Here is a 22566-nt window from a genome sequence, read left to right on the forward strand (position 1 = left end):
AGATAGAAATTTTTACCCATAAATTTGGCAAAAATGTAAAAGTTTACTAACATAATCTGCTGGAAAGGCTGAGGTAAAGTGGTGCAACCCCACAGCGGAGTCTGGCAAATTTACAAATGCATTTTCCTTTCACCCAGCAATCTGCCCACCAGAAATTTATTCAACAAATATCCAAAGTATACATAGTTACTTATTTCATCATGGTTTATAATAGCAAAGTATGAGAAATAACTCAGGTGTCCATAAAAGGAGGCTTGATAAAGTAATGCACATTCATTTCTTTTAATTTTAATTTTCTTTTTTTTTTTCTTTTTTTTTTTTAGAGACAGGGTCTCACTCTATCACCCAGGCTGGTGTGCAGTGGTGCCATCAAAGCCCACCTCCTTAACCTCCAACTCCTGGGCTCCAGTGATCTCCCACCTCAGCTCCCAAAGCACTGGGATTACAGATGTGAGCCACCACACCCAGCCAAATTATGTACATTCATTTAACTGAATACAGTGCAACACTTTATGGAGTTCTCTGTGGATCATGGCAAGCTCTCCAAGAGGCAGTATGGCATAGCGGATAATAATCTAGACCTAGGAACACCTGCCTGGTTTGGAATCCCAGCCATGTCATTTACTGGCTGTGTGCCGTTGAGCAAGTTTGTTAACCCCTCTACTGCCTCCCTCTACTAACTACTGCCTCAATTTTTTAACAGTAAAAAAGAGCAAATAATAATATCTATCCCATAAGGTTGTTATGAATAAGTAAGTTAACATTTAAAAAACACCCAGAACACTGCCTGAACACCCATGCTAAGTAAAAAAATCAAGGTACAAAACAGTGTGTATTACATGCTACCTCTTGTATGTAAATATGTGTGTGTGTGTGTGTGTGTGTGTGTATGTATATAGTAACTAGTATTTATACAAAGAACCTCTGGAAGGATACATAAAAACTAATAAGCATAACTGGAATTTAGAGTAGAAAATAAAAGAAAGGATTTTTGTTGTAAATCTTTTCATATTGATGTGATTTTTTTTTTTTTTTTTTTTTTTTTTTCTGAGACGGAGTCTTGCTTTGTCACCAGGCTGGAGTGCAGCGACATGATCTCGGCTCACTGCAACCTCCGCCTCCTGGGTCCAAGCGATTCTCCTGCCTCAGCCTCCCGAGTAGCTGGGACTACAGGTGTGCGCCACCACGCCCACCTAATTTTTGTATTTTTAGTAGAGACAGGGTTTCACCATGTTGGCCACAATGGTCTCAATCTCTTGACCTCGTGATCTGCCCACCTTGGTCCCCCAAAGTGCTGGGATTACAGGCGTGAGCCACCGTGCCTGGCCTTGTTTTGATTTTTGAATCATATAAGTAAAAACCTATTCAAAATAAATTTTAAAAAGAAAGTTTTAGGGCTAGTCAGCCAGAACCCAAGTAATAATAGAAATAAATATGCACTGCCTGCGACAGACTAAAAAATAGAGACATTTCCCTTTGGAAAGACAAAGTCAATGCTATGTATAATCAAAGTCTACAAACCAATATAAGCAGGAATAAGTGGCTAGACCCTGCCGTGGGGTTCCTCCTTCAAAAAAGAAATATGCACAGGGGTTTCATGCTCAATAAAATAACAATATTTATTTCATTTTTAGAATTTTTAAAAATAACACTTCCTCTACAAAGAACTCAAGATACATATGTAAACTTTTAATTTGTAACAACAAGCTTTCTTAATATTTATAATTCTTTTAAAGGAGGGGAGACAGGGACTATGAGGTAGACAAAAAGGTAAAAGGCGAAGAATGCAGGTAAAAGAACTGCCTAACAGCGTGCAGGAGAGAATGAGTGAAATACATTCCACAGGCAAAGGGCCCACCAACCAATAATAGCAAAACCATTCAGCAATAGGAAAAGAGAAGTTTTTGCCTTGTGATAGATTTATAACTCTTTCAGGTCTTACATTCTTCTAGAAGGCAGGACTGTTGGCCAAGGACTAAGCACTCCCGATTTTAAGCAGGCATGCCTAAAAGAGGATGACAGAGCAGGGAAAGATACCTTCCAGCAGGGTCGAGTGGTATGGGAAAACACTGGAGTGGTGAAGGAAGACTTGAAGGGGGTCACACAGGAGTGAGGGGATCAAAGGTGAGAAAAGAACGTAAATGTTGTAGAATCAGAGCCTGAGAAGGAAACACCCAACGGTGCTAGTGGTAGTAGTGGGGCCTCTAGGCATGGAAATGGGAAGGCAGATGAGATGAGCCATATGTTGAATTTGAGTATTAGAGACAAACGTTTCACTTCGATTTTCCAGAGCAGGTTGGAGCCAGGATTGGGGCAGGGAGGTGACATGTCACTGAGAAGGAGAAGCTGGCACTGCAGATCTGGACATGAGTGACAAGAGTGGAGCCAACAGGTCACCAGAGGGCATGGTGCCCAGGGAGTGGGCCAGGAGGTAGTGCCCATTTCTGTGGCCTTTAGTTTGAGGACAAGGTTCTCTTTCATTCCTGGAAGGAAATGTTCAAGGTTTCCTCACAAGGAGCCCTGGGACCATCCACAGCGCTGGTGTTTTCTGGGCAGCAAGGCTTCCTGGGGTCCTAATTACTCCTTGGGCTTTACCATGACATGATCGCAGACATCTCATAGCTAGCTCCTCCAAAGAGACAAATGGCTCATGAGCCCACAGTTCTTCAACAAACTGGGTGTGGACCAACAGTGATGGGTACAAAAAGAGGGAGACGGAGAAGTGTGTTCTTCCCATCTGTCCCAGGGGGATTCACGTTTCTCAGAGGGTAAAAAGAAAACAGAACTTGACCACTTGACCTTTACTTTCCTTTTACAGCAAATGGTTATTCCAGAAAAAATGCAGCAACACCTGAACTCTTCTAAAGAAAAAGAAGACAAAATGATCTAGTGCATCTCTGCCATCCTGTTGAAGATCCTATTTGAAAAAAGGGAGACACAGAGAAAGGTTTTTTTTTTAAAGTGATAGAATAATCCAAAGTTAAAAATTCAACACAATGGAAAATATTAATTCAATCCATGCTGCAAACAAGCTTCTTGGGTTGCTTTATGAATTGTATGAGCTGAAGGACAGTACCTTCCATATGGTCATATCCTCACAACGCCTCTGGACATATTTTCCTATCTGACCATCTTTCCCATCTGGCCTCAAACTCCTGGGCTCAAGTGATTCTCCCATCTCGGCCTCCCCAGTAGCTAGGACCACAGATGCATGCATCACATCTGACTAATTTTTAAAAATATTTTGTGCAGACAAGGTCTCACTATATTGCCTCGGCTGGTCTCAACAAACTGGGGCTCATCAGTAAATTGCACTCTTTTCAGGGCTGATAACCTATTCCCCTGGATTCCCAAAACACTTTCTTAGTTCTCTCAAAGAGGTGAGCAAGTTTGCCTTGAGGCTAGAAGAATGGAGAGAAGACTGGGCATGGTGGCTCCCACCTGTAGTCCCAGCACTTTGGGAGGCCAACGCAGGTGAATGGCTTGAGTTCAGGAGTTTAAGACCAGCCTGGGCAACATGGTGAAACCTCATCTCTAGAAAAACTTAGCCAGGCATGGTGGCACACACCTGTAGTCCCAGCTACTCAGGAGGCTGAGGTGGGAGGATCACCTGAGCCTGGGAAGTCGAGGCTGCAGTGAGCTGTGATTGTGCCACAGCACTCCAGCCTGGGCAACAGAGGGAGATCCTGTCTCAATAATAATAATAATAATTAATAATGTCTAGGACTTAGATGGGCAAAGAGGTGAGGTGAATATTAAGTATTTTGGAGCAGAAAGTAACAACTGCTTATGTCGGAACATCAGAAAAAGAAGACACAAACGCTCCCCCGCCTGCCCCCTGCAGTCTGTTCTCAGCACAACCCCCTCTGTGGACTGTTGAAATGCAGCTTCTCTGCTCAGTGCCCTCCGATGGCACCACCTCACTTAGAAAAAAAGTCCTTGCAGTGACCTCAAGGCCCTACCTAATCTGCCCACCACCCACCCTTCTGACCATATCTTTTTTTTTTTTTTGAGACAGAATTTCGCTCTTGTTGACCAGGCTGGAGTGCAATGACACGATCTCGGCTCACCACAACCTCCAATTCCCAGGTTCAAGTGATTCTCCTGCCTCAGCCTCCCGAGTAGCCAGGATTACAGGCATGCACCAGCAAGCCCGGCTAATTTTTTTTGTATTTTTAGTAGAGACAGGGTTTCTCCATGTTGGTCAGCCTAGTCTCGAACTCCCGACCTCAGGTGATCCACCCTCCCCGGCCTCCCAAAGTGCTGGGATTACAGGCGTGAGCCACTACGCCCGGCCCTGACCATATCTTTTATGACCTTCTCCCTCACTCAGCTTCAGCCACACTGGCCTCCTCGCCATTCTTCAAACACACAAGACGCACTCCTGCCCCAGGCGCTTTGCCGTCCTCCTGCCTCCAATCCTCTGCCTCCTCCCCAATATCCACAGCTCAGTCCCACACTTCTTTCAAGGTTTTCCTCAGAAGTCACCTTCTTGGTGGCTCACGCCTGTAAGCACTTTGGGAGGCCGAGGCTGGTGGATTACTTGAGCCCAGGAGTTTGAGACCAGCCTGGCCAACATGGTGAAACACCCCCTCTACTAAAAATACAAAAATAGCCGGGTGTGGTGGTGCATGCCTGTAATCCCAGCTACTCGGGAGGCTGAGGCATGATAATTGCTTGCACCTGGGAGCAGAGGTTGCAGTGATAACTTTGTGCCATGGCATTCCAGCCTGGATGACAGAGTGAGACCATGTCTCAAAAAAAAAAAAAAAAAGTCACCTTCTCAATGAGGCCTTCGCTTAACATCTCTACTTAAAATTGCAAACCCCAACACTCCTTATCCCTTTCCTTGCTTTATTTTTCTCCAAAGCATGTATCTCTATCTGATAAACTACATACTTTATTTGTGTAGATACTGTTTGTCTCCCTTACAAACTCCGTGAGACCAGTAATATTGTCTCTTTGATCACTCCCATATCTCTGGTACTTAAACAGAGCCTGACATACAGCAGGTGCTCAATATAAGTTGAAGAAATGAATTCAGGAAGGAATGAAAAACCATTAGCAGTAGGCTAAGGAACTTAGACTTTGTCCTGCTAGTAACTGAAAATCATTAAAGGATTTTTCTCCCCCTCTTATAGTTGATATCAGCTAGGAAAACGGAATGAGTTTCCTTTCAGCATGGCAGACAAGAAAAAGTATAGAACACTGAGATGCTCATATATTTAAATTCTAGTTTTGCCACTTAGAAGCTAAGTGACCTTCGATAAGTTTTGTAATCTCTCTGAAACTCCACTGCTTCTCCTGAAATACCTATGACAGTAATTCATAGGGTTATTGGGGGAATTAAATGAAACATGTAAAAGTGTCTCAAACAGTACCTGGAAAAATGTTTTAATAAATGTTTGTTTCCCTCCCTTCTTTCTAACAAACTGAGAAATTCCCTATGCATTATATCAGTCAGATTCCCAGAGGAAACAGATGGCACACCCAAATTAGGCTAATTCAAGGTGAGTTAAATAAAGAGACTGTAAAAGGTGTGGAGAAACCACAGAGGACGGTGTAGTACCTAGACCTGGTGACAACTCTGTTGGGGCGTAGAGACAGGGGCGTAGGGACAGGGAGGGAGCAGTTTCCAGAACCCAGAAGGAGAGAAAAATTTCAAAGGCATATTTAAAATTCTAAAAGTGATTAGAAGCCTAACTATTTTAAAACATGCTTTATATCTAGAAAAAGTATATGTCCCGGCTTTAAAAAAAAAACTGAATTAAAAAAAAAAAAAAAAACAGATACTTGAACCAAAACCCCACACAACTCAATGGCAAAATAGGAGATTTTTTTTTCTTTTTCAGATTCAGGATCTCCCTCTGTCACCCATGTTGAAGTGCAGTGACACAATCATAGCTCACTATGGCCTCGAATTCCTGGGCTCAAGCAATCCTCCCACCTCAGCCTCCCAAGTAGCTGGACTACAGGCACACACCACCACACCTGGCTAATTTTTTAAAAAATTGTTTTGTAGAGACAGGGGTCTCAAAAAAAAAAAAAAGAGAGAGAGAGACAGGGGTCTCACTATGTTGCCCAGGCTGGTCTCAAACTCCTGGCCTCAGCCTCCCAACGTGCTGGGATTACAGGTGTGAGCCACTGTGCCCGGCCTAAAAGATGTTATTTTGAGAAACACAGGACACTTTTGAAAAGACAGAGCACTTGCTTAAGTAAAAAGAACAAGAGAGCAAAAAATTTGGCCGCTCAACAACAATCCATTTAGCAGATAAAAATATAACTTGATGAGCTGCTTGATAGGCAGTTCCAAGAGCAAGAATAAAAGTTTCTTTAAATACATCAATGGCAGGAAGGCATCTAGAAAATCGATGTGACTACTCGATTAAACAGAGTACAAAAGGTAAATAAATGATGACTATATAGGAAAGAAAGTTACCATGCCAGACTTGAAATTCTGTTAAAGTTCCTTGATTTGAACTTTGAAGCAGCAAAGCCTTCAGCATTTTAGAGCCAAACTTAGAAGGATTTTTTTTTTTTTTTGAGGCAGGGTCTCACTCTGTTACCCAGGCTGGAGTGCAGTGGCATGATTACAGCTCACTGCAGCCTTGACCTCCCAGGTTCAAGCGACCCTCCCACCTCAGCCTTCTGAGTAGTTGGGACTGTGGCCACCACACTCGGCTGGAATTTTTCAAACTATTATTTTTTAAATGTGTTGTGGTCTATTTAAAGGTGTTCTAGGCTGAGCGCGGTGGCTCACACCTGTAATCCTAGCACTTTGGGAGGCCAAGGCAGGCAGATTGCTTGAGCCCAGGAGTTTGAGACCAGTCTGGGGCAACATGGTGAAATCCTGTCTCTACAAAAAAAATAGCCAGGTACGGTGGTAGGCAACTGTGGTCCCAGCTACTCTGGAGGCCTAGGTGGAAGGATTCCTTGAACCTGGGAAGTTGAGGCTGCAGTGAGATAGTGCCACTGTACTCCAAACTGGGCAACAGAGTGGCACCCTGTCTCAAAAAACAAACAAACAAAAAAAGGTATTCTAAAGTACAAGTTTATAGGTTTGTAGAAGAGAACAAATGTCTAGGTCAAAACCAGCTTTATAAAGTTCTGCAAGAAAAGCTCGAGCAGGCATAAGGATAGCTATACAGATCAGTGGAACAGAATTGAGAGTACAGAAAGAAACCCTCATATTTACAGTCCACTGGTTTTCAACAAGGGTGCCAATGATGGCAATGGCTGCTGTCCTCATGCTGGCTGCAGCACGAAGGTGCAGCTGGGGCCACATGCTCCATGGAGCCAGTGGGAGCGCAGCCCCTTCTGAGTTGGGGCAGGAGCTCCCTGGGTGCCACTGTGGCCACCCTCCCAGTTGCAGGACCCAGGCATCTCTGCAGCTTGCACCCTCAGGGGCCCCAGGAAGGACCCTACCCCTACCCCTGAAGGCTCAGGGGTATCTGCTGCCACTGCCTGGCCTCCCTCTGCTCCCAGAGCCTGCTCCAATCTCTGAGCAGGGGTTGAGGCCGAGTCCCGCATGGCGCCGGAGGCAGATTGATTCCTGGGTGGAAGGGGGTGGGTCCCCAGTGAGACCCCACCTTCAGGCCAGGGAAGGCCTAAAGGCTGGGGGCTAGGCTGCCAGTCCTGTGGACCAGAGTGGGGACTGGTGGTGCCTCTTCCAGGCCCACCCATGGCCATCCATCGACCAATCAGCATGCACTGCCTCCCCTCTGAGGTCCATATAAGCCTTGGGCTCAGCCAGAGCAGGGCAGATGATGTCCTTGGGACAAAGAGGGTAGAGAGACAATGGGATGATCAGCTGCAGAGAGGAGCTACCCTCCCTGCTGATAGCTGGAGATGAGGGAACAACAAGTTGCAGAGAGGAGCTACCCTCCCTGCTGATAGCTGGAGATGAGGGAACAACAAGTTGCAGAGAGGAACTGCCCTCTCTGCTAAGAGCTGCAGAGATGACCTGCTGGCAGAGAGGAGCCACCCTTTCCAGGGCCACCCCTCCACTGACAGCTGCAGACATTGGGATGACTAGTTGCAAAGAGGAGCTACTCTCTCCAGGGCCTCCTCTCTGCAGAGAACTGAACACTCAATGGATAACCCGCCTACAGAGAGGAGCTACCCACTGCGGATCTCCTCTGAGCTGTTGTAACACTCAATAAAGCTCATCTTTGTCTTGTTTACCCTTCACTTGTCTGCATACCTCATTCTTCCTGGATGCATTCTTACTGGATGCAGGACAAGAACTTGGGCAAAAGATTCCACGGCCACAGAGGTTTCCGGCCAGAAAACTGACACCCCAAAGATCCCATAACACAAAGACAATTTATAGGGAAACGATAGTCTTTTCAACAAATGGTACTCCAGACACAGTGAGATGTACCTATAGTCCCAGCTACTCAGGAGGTTGAGGTGGGAAGATCTCTTGAGCCCAGGAGTTTGAGGCCAGTCTGGGCAGCATAACAAGACCCCGTCTCAAACAAATAAACAAACAACAACAAAATCCAAATGGTGTTGGAACAACAACCCATATGCAAAAAAATGAAGATAGACTCTTAGCTAAAATGTATGTAAAAATTAACTTCAAATGATCAAAGACCTAAATTTAACAACTAAAACTAAAAAGCCTTTAGAAGAAAACGTAAGTGTGACACCCAAAGCAAAAGCACTAGCAACAAAAAGAAAAGTAGATAAATTGAACTTCATCAAAATTCAAAACTTTTGTACTTCAAAGTACACTATCAATAAAGTAAAAGGACAACCTACAGAATGGGATACGATATTTGCAAATCATATATCTGGTAAGGAACTTACATCTAGAATATACAAATGACTCCTAGGCCAAGGCAGGAGCCCAGGAATCCAGGACCAGCCTGGGCAACATAGTGAGGCCCTGTCTCTACAAAAAATAAAATAAAATAAAAATTTAAAAATTAGCCAGGTGTGGTGACATGTGCCTGTGGTCCCAGCTACTCAGGAGGCTGAGGTGGGAGGATCAATTGAACCCAGGAGTTCAAGGCTGTGTGAGCTATGATCACAGCACTGCACTCCAGATTAGGCAACAGAGCAAGACTCTGTCTCAAAAAAAAAAAAGATTCCTACAATAATAAAAAGATAAGTAGTCAATTATAAATGGGCAAGGATATGAATAGACATTTCTCCAAAGAGAAAAATGACCAATAAGCATATGAAAAGATGCACATTATTCATCAGGGAAATGCAAATCAAAAGCACAATGAGATACACTTCATACCCACTAGGATGGCTATAATCAAAAAGATAGTTAATAACAAATGTCGGCAAGGATGTGAAGAAACTGGAACCCTCATACACTGCTGGTGGGCCACAGTGTACAATAGTGCAGCCACTTTGGAAAACAGTCTGGAAGTTCCTCAAAAAGTGAAACATAGAGATGTTACATGACCCAGCAATTCCATTCCTAGGTATGTACCCCAAAAAAATAAAAACATGTCTACACAAAAAGTTATATACAAATGTTCACAGCATCATTATACATGATAGCCACAAAGTGGAAACAACCCAAATGTCCAACCACTGGTGAATGGATAAGCAAAATGTGGTATATCGTAGAATAGAATATTCAACTGTAAAAAGAAGTAAAATACTGATACATGCTGCAATGTGGATAAGCCTTGAAAAAAGTATGTTAAGTGAAAGAAGCCATACACAAAGCTCCATGCTGTGTTATTCTACTTATATAAAATGTCCAGAATAGGCAAATCCACAGAGACACAAAGTAGACTGGTGGGGCCGGGCTTTGCACTGGCTGTTCCCTCTGCCTGGAACACTTTCCCACTCCAGGTGTTCTCATGGCTAGCTCCTTCATTTCCAGGCTCTGCTTAAATATCACCTTCCCAGAGACGCCTTCCCTGACAGCCCATCGGAAGTCACTCTCCATCAGTCAGTGTGCCCTGATCCTGCTTGGAGCTCGCATCCCTGTCTGACTTGGCTGTTTATTGTTCATCTGCCTTGTTATCTGCCCCATCCCCACATCATTTCTATGAGCCCTGCTGCTCACTGCTGTAGCCACCAATGCCTGGAACTGAGTCTGGCATATAGTAGGCATTCAATAAATATTTGTTGGAATGAAATTGGCTTATCAAATAGTTTATTTGATTGCCTGTGTTCTCTATGTTTATTTTCTCTTTATTTCTCTCTTGCTTTATTTTATTTTATTTTATTTTATTTTATTTTATTTTTTGGGACAGAGTCTCACTCTGTCATCCAGGCTGGAGTACAGTGGCATAATCTCGGCTCACTGCAACCTCTGCCTCCCGGGTTTAAGAGATTGTCCTGCCTCAACCTCCCGAGTAGCTGGGACTACAGATGTGTGCCACCATGCCTGACTAATTTTTGTGTTTTTCAGTAGAGATGGGGTTTCACCAGGTTGTCCAGGCTGGTCACGAACTCCTGACCTCAAGTGATCTGCCCGCCTTGGCCTCCCAAAGTGCTGGGATTACAGGCGTGAGCCACCACACCTGGCCCCTCTTACTTTTATAGCATTATTGTTGGGATCTCCCATTCATGTTTTGTCTCCAGGATGTTTTATTTGAGGGAAAGGCTGTGTGTTGTCCACATTTGGACCTGAGTATAAAAGAGGACACGGCACTCCCTGTGGCATGCATAGTGGAGGACAGCATGGTGGAAGCTGCACCAAGAAAGCTTCACAGGATAGTTGAATCTAAGGGCAAGAAGTTGGGCTCTGAGGGGTCTGCCACCCCATCTGTCACAAAGCCCATGTAATCATTCTCTCCTGCCAAATACAGGTTGTTCTGGAGGAAAACTAAGTTAGCTGTGGATTTCATCACCCCCAAAATTTCAAACAGTAATCATTAATCTTTCCTATCTTCCCTTATCATCTCTTATAATAATCAGGAGATTCTAAGAAACCGGCCAGGGTAGGGCCTGCATCCTACCCTTTGGGCTGATTCAGGGAGGATAACCACAGTCCAAGGCACAGGTTCTCCTCCCTGACTGTGCATTAGATTCATTGAGGCAGTTTTTAAAATGCCAGGTTCCCAGGCCTTACCTTGTGCCAATTAAATCAGAATTTCTGGGCCCAGGCATCTGTCGTTTTTAAAACTCAACAGGTGATTCTAATTGCATCCTATTTTGAGGGTGTGAAACAGTTTCTCACACTTCAGTGTGCACACAAATCCCCTGGGGAATATGTAAAAAGGTAGATTCTGATTCTGACTGTGTGGGCTGGAGTCTCAGATCTTGCACATCTAATCAAGTGATGCTGATGCTGCCAGTCCACAGATCACAGTCTGAGTATCAAGTATGAGATTAAATGCCAGCTTTGGCTCAGGTTCACAATGTTTAGATCTAATATTTGGTAATCCAGACAGTATTATTCCATTAATTCTGATAATTTCTGGGCATCTCAGACACTTGGCAGCCATAGTTTTGTTTGCTCTTTCCTCCTACCTGACAGGCCCTGGCTGGGGAAACTGAAGCCTCACCTCTCGAACCATCCTATGATCAATGTTGTCCCCAATGTGTCTCAGCTGCATGGCCAACTTGTGAATTATTTCCTCCTGGTGATGCTTCTGACCAATGCTATGCTCCTTGGGCTGAGAAGGTAGATTATGATCTGCATTGAGAAAAAAGAGTTCAAAAGAGATAATCCCACTTAATTATCTGTAAAATCACTTACCACTAGTTACTAAAAACTGTCTTAGAAAATGAGAGGGTTGGCCGGATGCAGCGGCTCACGCCTGTAATCCCAGCACTTTAGGAGGCCGAGGTGGGTGGATCACTTGAAGTCAAAAGTTCAAGACCAGCCTGGTCAACACAGTGAAACCCTGTCTGTACTAAAAATACAAAAAATTAGCTGGACGTGTGGCGGGTGCCTGTAATCCCTGCTACTCGGGAGGCTGAGGCAGGAGAATCACCTGAGCCCAGGAGGCAGAGGTTGCAGTGAGCCAAGATTGCACCATTGCACTCCAGTCTGGGTGACAAGAGCAAAACTCCATCTCAAAAAAAAAGAGAGTTGAAATTCAGTTATTATAATAATTATCAAAAAGCAAAGCCTATCTATTGGAATAGATCAGCTCTTTCCAATAGAAATATAATTCAAGCCACATATGTAATTTTAAAGTTTCTAGTAGTAAAATCAGGTAAAATTAATTTTAGTAATTTATTTTACCTAAATCAATATATCCAAAATGTTATAATTATAACATTAATAAATATAAAATTATTAATGATGTATTTTACATTTTTAAATTATACCTAAGTCTTTGAATTTGGTGTTTATTTTGTACTTATAGGACGCCTCAATTTAGATGCTAACTTTTCACCAGAAAATCTTGATCTATACTTAGATTTCATGAAGTTGACAGTTTAAAACGTAGATTCAGGCCAGACGCAATGGCTCACATCTATAATCCCAAAACTTTGGGAGGCCAAACTGGAAGGATCACTTGAGCCCAGGAGTTTCAGACCAGCCAAGGCAACATAGTAAGACCTTGTCTCTACAGAAAATTTAAAAATTAGCTGTGTGTGGTGGCTCACACCTGTAGTCCCACCTACTCGACTGAAGCTGACATGGGAGAATTGCTTGAGCCTGGGAGGGGAGGCTGGATCGAGCTATGATCACACCACTGCACTCCAGCCTGAGCAACAGAGCAAGACCCTGTCTCAAAAAAAAAAAAAAAAAAAAAAGATTCACATATCCAGGTCATTTCAAACATACTTAAAAGGGCTCTAACAATTAAATCGATGATCAGTTTTCAAATTTCAATTAATTAAAATTAATTAAAACTTAAAATTCAGTTCCTCAATTTCACCAGCCACATTTCAAGTGCTAATAACCAAATGTGGTTAGTAGCTATTGTATTGGACAAGCAGTAATAGATCTTTATAGTTTTTCAAAATAGATTTTTCCACTATATATATAATATATAATATATAACATATATTATATATGTGTGTGTACATATATATATAATGGAAAATCTATTTTGAATAACTATATATAAAAATGTGTGTGTGTGTATATATATATATATATATATCTATATATATATCTTTTCTTTTTTTTTTAATAGACACAGGGTCTTTCTTTGTTGCCCAAGCTGGTCTTGGTTTTAAACTCCTGGGCTCAAGTGATTTTCACACCTTGATCTTCCAAAGTACTGGGATTATAGGAATGAGCCACTATGCCCAGCCCCATTTAATATTTTTACGCACTCTCCTTGATGAGCTCTCCAAACTTTATTTGCTTCCAGCAACCAATGAGCGTTTTTAAGCAACACTATAAGTTAACACTTGTTAGGTGCTTTGGGGAAGGTCTAAAGAATACAGACAAGGTTTCTGTCCTTCAGTCACTTAGAACCCACGGGTTAGAGATGATACAATTCCCAAGTGCTTTAGGACTACAGAAGAGAAGGAAATTAATTTGGGCTAACGTAGACATAAGTATGGCTTTATAGAGAAAGCAAGAGTTGTGTTGAACCTATTTCATTTCAATAAAATTGGAGGACCTTTGATTTTCAGCCTTGAACTCAAAGAGTCCAGTGGGAGAGAGACACAAACTGCAATTCAACATGTTAGAGTAAGAAAAAGGTTTGCACAGATGGGTCAGGAAGACATCTGAAACGAAGTAGGTGATATCTGAGTTAAGTCTTGAAGGATAAAGGATGACTAAGAATTAGCCTGGAGAAGATACAGACTGGGGAAGAGCTAGCTGAGAGAGTGCAAACAGGACATTCCAGGCAGAAGGATCAGGTGAGCAAAGGCTTGGGGGTGATAGACAGGGAGGTTTTATGCATAAACTCTAAGCAGTGCTGTTGTTGAAAGGGAGGGACATAGGAGACAAAGCTAATAGAGAAGACACAAGAAGAGGCTTGAACTTTATCCAGTAGAGATAAAGGAGAGCTCCCCGAGGGGAGGTTTTTTAAACTCCCAATGCTCAGGCCTCTCTCCATTCCAGTGAAATCAGGAGCCTTGCAGTTGGACCAAGCATCAGTATTTTTCTTTTTATTTTTCTTTTCTTTCTTTTTTTTTTTTTTTTGACACAGTTTCACTCTGTCACCCAGCAATGGTGCTATCTCAGCACCACCACGCCCAGCTGATTTTTGTATTATTAGTGGAGATGGGGTTTCACCATGTTGGCCAGAGTGGTCTCAAACTCGTGACCTCAAGTGATCTGCCCACTTCGGCCTCCCAAATGCTGGGATTACAGGCATGAGCCACTGCACCTAGCTAGTATTTTCTTTAAGCTCCACAGGTGGTTCCCATGTGCAGGCAAGTTTGAGGACTGATGGTTTAGAGCAGTTGAGTAATTTGCCTAGGGTTTGAAAGCCAGTGAATGTGAGTCAGGATTTAAATTCAAGTATGTCTGGCTGCAAAACCCATGCACTTAACCTTAGCACAGACCCTGAACTAAAGCAGTACTAATAGGGATGTAATAGTGGAAACAGATTATATATTTAAGAAACAGAATAGGCTGGGATTTAGTATTAGATAGAGACAGGGAGGAAAAGGGAAACTCCCACTTTTCAGGCTTGGGGGATTGAAATGGCAAAGGCAGCATCAGCCTATATAGAGAATGTGATGAGAGAGGGCAGGTGTGGAAGGCAGAGGAGGCCAGTAGAAAAGGAAAGAAGAAAACTTGAGTTCATTTATAAATTTTAGGTACTGACTAGGCATGATGGCTCACACCTGTAATCCCAGCACTTCGGGAGGCCAAGGCAGGCAGATTGCCTGAGCTCAGGAGACCACTCTGGGCAACATGGCAGAACCCCATCTCTACCAAACATACAAAAAATTAGCTGGGCATGGTGGTACACGCCTGTGGTCCCAGCTACTTGGGAAGCTGAGGTGGGAGGATCGCTTGAGCCCAGGAGGTTGAGGCTACAGTGAGCTGAGATTGTGCGACTGCACTCCAGCCTGGATGACAGAGAGAGAACCTGTCTCAAAATAAATAAATAAATTGTAGGTACATTTATGATGTTTTAGCAAGCATTTGGATAACATTTGAAGCACAGAGGATGTAGAACTTAAGATAAAGATTTAAGAGTCATTATTCATTCATTTATTCAATAACAATGTAGGCGAGAGGTTGTGATTGAGGGAGAGTTTATAAGGGTGACGACGGGACCTCTGGATAAGACAGATGGTTAACAAGATAGGCAAAGGAACAAAAGTCCACAGAAATGACTGAGAAGAAATCAAAGAGGTAAAAAGGGAACCAGGAAAATGATGTCAGGAAAGGCATATTTGAAGTCTTGTTGAAAATTTACTTTTAAAATGTATTAATGGGCACTGTTACTTGGTTAACTACAGTATAAGAACACAGCCGTGGGTCGCATAATTGTGTTTCAGTCAACCACAGATCACGTATACAATGGTGGTCTCATAAGATTACAATGAAGCTGAAAAATTCCTATCACCTAGTGACATCATCAACACATTACTTAGGTGTTTGGTGATGTTGATGCAAACAAACCTACTGTGCCGCCAATCACTCAAGCGATCCTCCCACCTTAGCCTCTTGAGTAGCTGGGACCACAGGTGCATGCCACCATGCCCAGCTAAATTTTGTATTTTTTGTAGAGATGGAGTCTTGCCATGTTGCCCACACTGGTCTGAGCTCAAACAATTCACCTGCCTTGGCCTTCCTAAGTGCTGAGATTACAGGTGTGCACCACCGTGCCCGGACTGTTATTTTAGAGTATATTCCTTCTACTTACTAAAAAAAAAAAAAAAAAAAGGTGGGAGAAGCTGGGCACAGTGGCTCACGCCTGTAATCCCAGCACTTTGGGAGGCCAAGGTGGGTGGATCACAAGGCCAGGAGTTTGAGACCAGCCTTACCAACATGGTGAAACCCTGTCTCTATTTAAAATACAAAAATTAGCCGGGCGTGGTGGCATGCACTTGTAATCCCAGCTACTAAGGAGGCTGAGGCAGAGAACTGCTTGAAACTGGGAGGCAGAGGTTGCAGTGAGCCAAAATCGCGCCACTGGACTCCAGCCTGGGCGACAGAGCGAGACTCCAGCTCCAAAAAAAAAAAAAAAAAGTTAACTGAAAACAGCCTCAGGCAGGTCCTTCAGGAGGTATTCCAGAAGAAGGCATTGTTATAGGAGATGACAGCTCCATGCATATATTGCCCCCAAAGACCTTCCCATGGGACAAGATATGGAGATGGAAAAGAGTGATATTGATGATCCTGACCCTGTGTAGGCCTAGGCTAATATATGTGTTTTTTTTTTAACAAAAACTTAACAAGGTAAAACATAAAAAAATTTTAATAGAAAAAATCTTATAGAATAAAGATATAAAGAAAATAATTTTGTACAGCTGTAGAATGTGTTTGTGTTTAAGCTGTGTTATTACAAAAGAGTTCAAAATGTAAACGTTTTAAAATAAAAAGTTACGGTAAGCTAAGGTTAATTTATTATTGAAGAAAAACTTTTTTTTTTTATTTTGAGATGGAGTTTTGCTCTTGTTGCCCAGGCTGGAGTACAATGTCACGATCTCGGCTCACTGCAACCTTTGCCTCCCGGGTTCAAGCGATTTTCCTGCCTCAGCCTCCCAAGTGGCTGGGACTACAGGCACGTGCCACCACGCCTGGCTTTTTGTAGTTTTTTAGTAGAGACGGGGTTTCACCATGTTAGCCAGGATGGTCTGAAGAAAAACTTTTAAAAGTAAATTTGGTGTAGCCTAAGTATAGTGTTTATAAAATCTACAGTAGTGTACAGTAATGTCCTAGGCTTTCACATTCACTCACCACTCACTCAGTGACTTGCCCAGAGCAACTTTCAGTCCTACAGGCTCAATTTATGGTATAAAAGATAACTACTTTTTACTTTTTATACCATATTTTTACTCTACCTTTTCTATGTTTAGATACACAAACACCATTGTGTTACAATTGCCTACAATATTCAGTACAGTAACATGCCGTACAGGTTTGTAGCCTAGGAGCAATAGGCTATACCATCTAGCCTAGGTGTGTAGTAGGCTATATTATCTGGGTTTGTGTAAGTGCACTCTCTGATGTGCACACAATGATGAAATCACTTAACAATGGATTTCTCAGAACCTGTCCCCATCATTGACACATGACTAGTGTAATGATTTGAGTGTGTGTGTGATAATAATGATGATCAGAATCCTAAAACACAACTTAAGGTCCTTGTTTTAAAGATGCCAATCACTATTTGATTTGCCCACACCCCCTTCCAGGAGAATCTATCTTGTTGCCTAAGCAATCAGGTTCTTTCCTACATGTTCCCACCACAACCTCAGGCCAAAGTGGATTGGATCAGAGGTGGACACTTGACCCAAGAACAAATAATCCATTGCCTGGCCAAGTACTCAGAACCTAGTCCCAAAAGGAACAGGGTCAGTCAGGTTCCTCTCTGCTCAATAGACTCAGGAGACTAAGGGAATGGGTGGCATTGGGATCACAAATGCCACAGGACTATGTTGGGGCCATGATGAGTTGAAGCCACTTGTAAGTAAAAATTATGAAGAGGAAGAAAACATTGAAAGGACAGGGGATGTTGGCTAATAAAGGAAAACTGAACAGGTAATCAGAAAGAAACCAAGACTCAAGAGGTCGGGTGTGGTGGCTCACGCCTGTAATCCCAGCACTTTGGGAGGCTGAGGTGGGTGGATCACGAGGTCAGGAGTTCGAGACCAGCCTGGCCAACATGGTGAAACCCCGTCTCTACTAAAAATATAAAAATTAGCTGGGTGTGGCGGCGCATGTCCGTAATCCTAGCTACTTGGGAGGCTGAGGCAGGAGAATCGCTTGAACCCGGGAGGTAGAGGTTGCAGTGGGCCAAGATGGCACCACTGTACTCTAGCCTGGGCAACAGAGTGAGACTCCATTTCAAAAAAAAAAAAAAGACTCAAGAAAGACTGGGCCCCAGCGCCAGCCTGCCTCAGAGCCCAAGCCCTCCAAGTTCAGTTCCTTTTCATAAGCATCTTCAACAGAAACCACATCTTTCTGGAGGTGACTGAAGTAGATTTCTCTTCCCTGCAGCTAAACAAATAATCTTAAATATCTATATCCATTATTTCCACTGTCCAGAGCTGTCGAATGTACATAAAACTGTAGGAGTATATGTTGGCTATAAATCAGCTTCAGCACAGACTCTGGAAGTGGAATTTAAAAATTAAGTTCATGATACTAGTGGGTTGTGTTTTTAGTTCTGATCATTTACCACTCCTCATAAAAGTTCAATGTAAAACAGATTGAGAGCTGTGCAGTACTGAACATATATATGACATTATTTGCCAGCTAAAGAGAGTTGGTGCACCTGCCTTATAGACATTTATACACTAAGATAGCTATACCACCATATTGTAAGAAACATTGTAACAGGGAAGAAATCATTAGATCACAGCTCTAAACTAGTTATATATTGGAGGGAAAAAAATTCCTTTAACAAGATTCGAAATGAATGAAAAAAGTAAAACTCTGTATTATTTTCCAAGTACTAAAATTTTAATATCTAGGAGAAAAAAGTTGCTCATTTTATGTAATAATTGTTACTGAAAAGTTGTGGGAATATGTATACATCCACACACAAGTCTCAAGACAAAATCATAGTCTAAATGGCCCAGTAAGAAATTTGGAAAAACCTCATGGTTAATCTTTTTTTTTTTGATGGAGTCTCATGTTGCCCAGGCTGGACTTGAACTCCTGGGCTCAAGCAATCCTCCTGCCTCCGCGTCCAAAGTGTGTGATAATAATTATGATTCAGAATCCTAAAACACAACTTAAGGTCCTTGTATTAAAGGCATAGCCTATTTAAAGGTATAGCCTATTGCTCCTAGATAGAGATTCTCCCTCCAGGAGATCTATCCTGTTGCCTAAGCAATCAGTTTCCTTCCTACATTTTCCCACCACAACCCCAGGCCAAAGTGGATTGGATCAGAAGTGGACACCTGACCCAAGAACAAATAGCTGGGACTTCAACATGTGTCGCTACCAAGCCCAGCTGGTTAATCCTTTTCCTTTTTTTTTTTTTTTTTTTGAGACGGAGTATTGAGTATTGCTCTGTTGCCCAGGCTGGAGTGCCTTGGCGCAATCTTGGCTCACTGCAACCTCCACCTCCTGAGTTCAAGTGATTCTCCTGCCTCAGCCTCCCGAGTAGCTGGGATTACAGGAGCCTGCCACCACACCCAGCTATTTTTTGTATTTTTAGTAGAAACAGGGCTTCACTATGTTGGCCAGGCTGGTTTCAAACTCCTGACCTCAGGTGTTCCGCCCACCTCAGGCTCCCAAAGTGCTTGGATTACACATGTGAGCCACCACGCCCAGACTTTTTTTTTTTTTTTAAATACAGGGTCTCTCTCTATTGCCTCTCTCTGCTTCTCTCTGTTGCAGTGGCACAATCACAGCTCACTGCAACCTCCTAGGCTCAAGCAATCCTCCCACCTCAGCCTCCCAAGTAGCTGGGACTACAGGCATGTACCACCATGCCCAGCTAATTTTTTATTTTTTGTAGAGACAGTCTTACCATGTTGCCCAGGCTGGTCTAGAACTCCTGGCTCAAGTGATCCTCTCTCGTTAGCCTCTCAAAGTACTGAGATTACAGGAGTGAGCCACCATGCCTGGACTTGGTTAATCTTTTCTCAAAAAAGAAAAAAAAATTTTTGTAGGCCAGGTGCTTTGCAGCATTTTGGGAGGCTGTGGGGGGAGGATCCCTTGAGCCCAGGAGTTCAGGACCAGCCTAGGCAACATAGGGAGAGCCTGTCCCTATCAAAAAAAAAAAAAAAAATTGTTTTAATTAGCTGGGCATGGTAGTGCCTGTAGTCCCAGCTACTTGGGAAGCCAAGGTGAGAGGATTGCTTGAGCCTGGGAGGTTGAGGCTGCAGTGACCCATGATCATGCCACTGCACCCCAGCCTGGGTTACAAAGACCGTGTTTCAAAAAAACAAAAATACTTTGTAAAGGAAATAATCAGCCTCAATGTGTTGGAACTTTTAAAAATATTATTGTACTTTGAGAACCCTATATAAGGACCTCCCATCACCTGTCCCTTGAGTTGCATTTAGGAAAGCTTTTAAGCAAACATGCTGTGAAGGTTTTATAAGTGCCTTTCCACTGCCAGGCATAATGTTAGTATTTTATTTTCTCACATAGTGGTCATCCATTTATACTCCTGATTTTGTTCACTAAAAATAGGGGTCTAGGGGCTTCTGGTTCAAGACTGAGCACAAGCATTGGCTTCTCCATCTCTTCTAATCTCCCCCAAGACCTCACCAAAATGAAAGTATGAAAAAGAACAAGGCCAGAACACTGAAGAGAATGGGAGCCAGGTCAACAACAGATGAGAGACCTATGTGTGTTTCTGGAAGGCAGAAAGCAGATGAGACAAGATGCAGATAAACAAACCAGGAGAGAAAGCACAGAGAACCCACCACAGGGGCTCCTGATGCTTGGAAGCCCATCTACCCCACCAAGACGCAGAGACTGGGAGAGGGAGACGCACCCTTAACTGGAAGTCTGATGGGGATCAACTGCACCTCTTGGTGCTCCCAGCTCACTGTACCTAGCACAGAGTTCAGGCAAATAAAAAGAAAAGAGAATTCAGACCAGGTAAGGTGGCTCAGGACTGTAATCCCAGCACCTTGGGAAGCTGAGGTGGGCGGATCACTTGAGGCCAGGAGTCCGAGGCCAGCCTAGGCAATATGGCGAAACCGCGTGTCTAGAAAAAATACAAAAAATTAGCCAGGTGTGGTGGTGTGTGCCTGTAGTCTCAGATCTTGGGAGGCTGAGGTGGGACGATCACTTGAGCCTAGAAGTTTGAGGCTGCAGTGAGCCATAATTGTGCCACTGTACTCCAGCCTGGGTGACAGAGCAAGACCCTGTCTGGAAGGAAGGAAGGAAGGAAGGAAGGAAGGGAGAAAGGAAGAAAGGAAGAAGGAAAGAAAGAGAGAAAGAAAAAGAAAGAAAGCGAAAGGAAGAAAGAGAAAAAGAAAGAAAAAAGAAATAAAGAAATAAAAGGAAAGGAAAGAAAGAAAAAAGAAAGAAAGAAAGAAGGAAAGAAAGAGAAAGGAAGGAAAGGAGGGTGGGTGGCGGACTCGGTGGCTCGTGTCTGTAATCCCAGCACTTTGGGGGGCCAAGGCGGGTGGCTCACCTGAGGCCAGGAGTTCAAGACCAGGAAGGAAGGAAGGAAGGAGAGAGAGAGAGAGACAGAAAGGCCAGGTGCAGTGGCTCATGCCTGTAATCCCAGCACTTTGGGAGGCCGAGGCGGATGGATCACCTGACATTGGGAGTTCGAGACCTGCCTGACCAACAGGGAAAAACCCTGTCTCTACTAAAAATACAAAATTAGCCTGGCATGGTGGTGTATGCCTGTAATCTCAGCTACTTGGGAGGCTGAGGCAGGAGAATCGCTTGAATCTGGGAGGCGGAGGTTGCAGTGAGCTGAGATCGGGCCATTGCACGCCAGCCAGGGCAACAAGGGTGAAAAAAAAAAAAAAGAAAGGAAGGAAGGAAGGAAAAGGGAGGAAGAAAGGAAGGGAGGAAGAGAGGAAGGGAGAAAGAGAGAGAGAAAGAGAAGGGAGAAGGGAGGGAAAGACAGACAGAAAAGGAAGAGAAGAAAGGAAGAAATAAAAAAGGAAGAAAAGAAAGCAAGAAGAAAGAAAAAGAAAAGGAAGGAGGGAAGGAAGGAAGGAAAGAATCCAGACCACTCTTCTTTAATGGAAGAGGTCAAACCCTGTGGTGAAAGCAGAAGCTTCTTGATGGATGTTGGCACCTCAAATTAAAGGTCTCTTTGTTCTGGCATTTGCGGGACATGGAGCCAGAAACTAACTCATCTCCCTAAAGCCCAGACAACTCAAAACCCTCCTATGCACCATCTGAGTCTCCATTCGGGAGAGTCCTGGAGAGGCACTCAGGCATAGTGGTAGAATTCTGAAGCCAGAAAGCTTGGATTCAAATATAAAATCTGCTACATATTAACTATGTAACCTGCCACAAGTTATCCATTCTCTCCATGCCTCAGTTTCTTCATTTGTAAAATGGCAATAGTAAAGTATTATTTCATTCATTCTAAGATCTTTAATACCTGCATAATCAGTATGTGTCTTATAATCTTATAATGGCATGTCATATTTCAACAGCATTATTTACCTTTTTAGTAGTAAACAAAATAATGATTCATCTTACAATTGATGGAATATTGAACTTAATGAAATACCATGGCTCAATGCCTGTAATCCCAGCATTTTGGGAGGACGAGGTGGGTGGATCACCTGAGGTCAGGAGTTCGAGACCAGCCTGACCAACACAGTGAAACCCCCGTCTCTACTAAAAATACAAAAATTAGCTGGGCATGGTGGCGCACACCTGTAATCCTAGCTACTCGGGAGGCTGAGGCAGGAGAATCGCTTGAACCCAGGAGGTGGAGGTTGCAATGAGCTGAGATCCCGCCACTGCACTTCAGCCTGGGCAACAAGAGTGAAACTCCATCTCAAAAAAGAAAAAAGAAATACCATAGTAACTACCTCATAGAGGGGTTGTTGAGATGACTTAATGAGTTACACAGAACAGTGCCTAGAACACAGGTAAAC

General features: G+C 43.3%; 1 protein-coding gene across 1 annotated transcript in view; it reads right to left on the minus strand.

The window, feature by feature from the left end:
* Nucleotides 1–1053: 1053 nt before the first annotated feature.
* The window catches only part of PXT1 (peroxisomal testis enriched protein 1), a 36364-nt gene continuing 14851 nt past the window's right edge, over nucleotides 1054–22566 (minus strand). The window contains exons 2-3 of the mRNA XM_063666167.1: nucleotides 11487–11617; nucleotides 1054–2917 (exon numbers count right to left, since the gene is read on the minus strand). Of these exons, the coding sequence (XP_063522237.1) occupies nucleotides 2813–2917; nucleotides 11487–11617 (236 nt within the window). The 3' untranslated portion in view covers nucleotides 1054–2812. The remainder of the gene's footprint in view (nucleotides 2918–11486; nucleotides 11618–22566) is intronic.

The sequence above is a fragment of the Pongo pygmaeus genome, chromosome 5 (genome assembly GCF_028885625.2).
Source record: "Pongo pygmaeus isolate AG05252 chromosome 5, NHGRI_mPonPyg2-v2.0_pri, whole genome shotgun sequence".
Taxonomy (NCBI): Eukaryota; Metazoa; Chordata; class Mammalia; order Primates; family Hominidae; genus Pongo; species Pongo pygmaeus.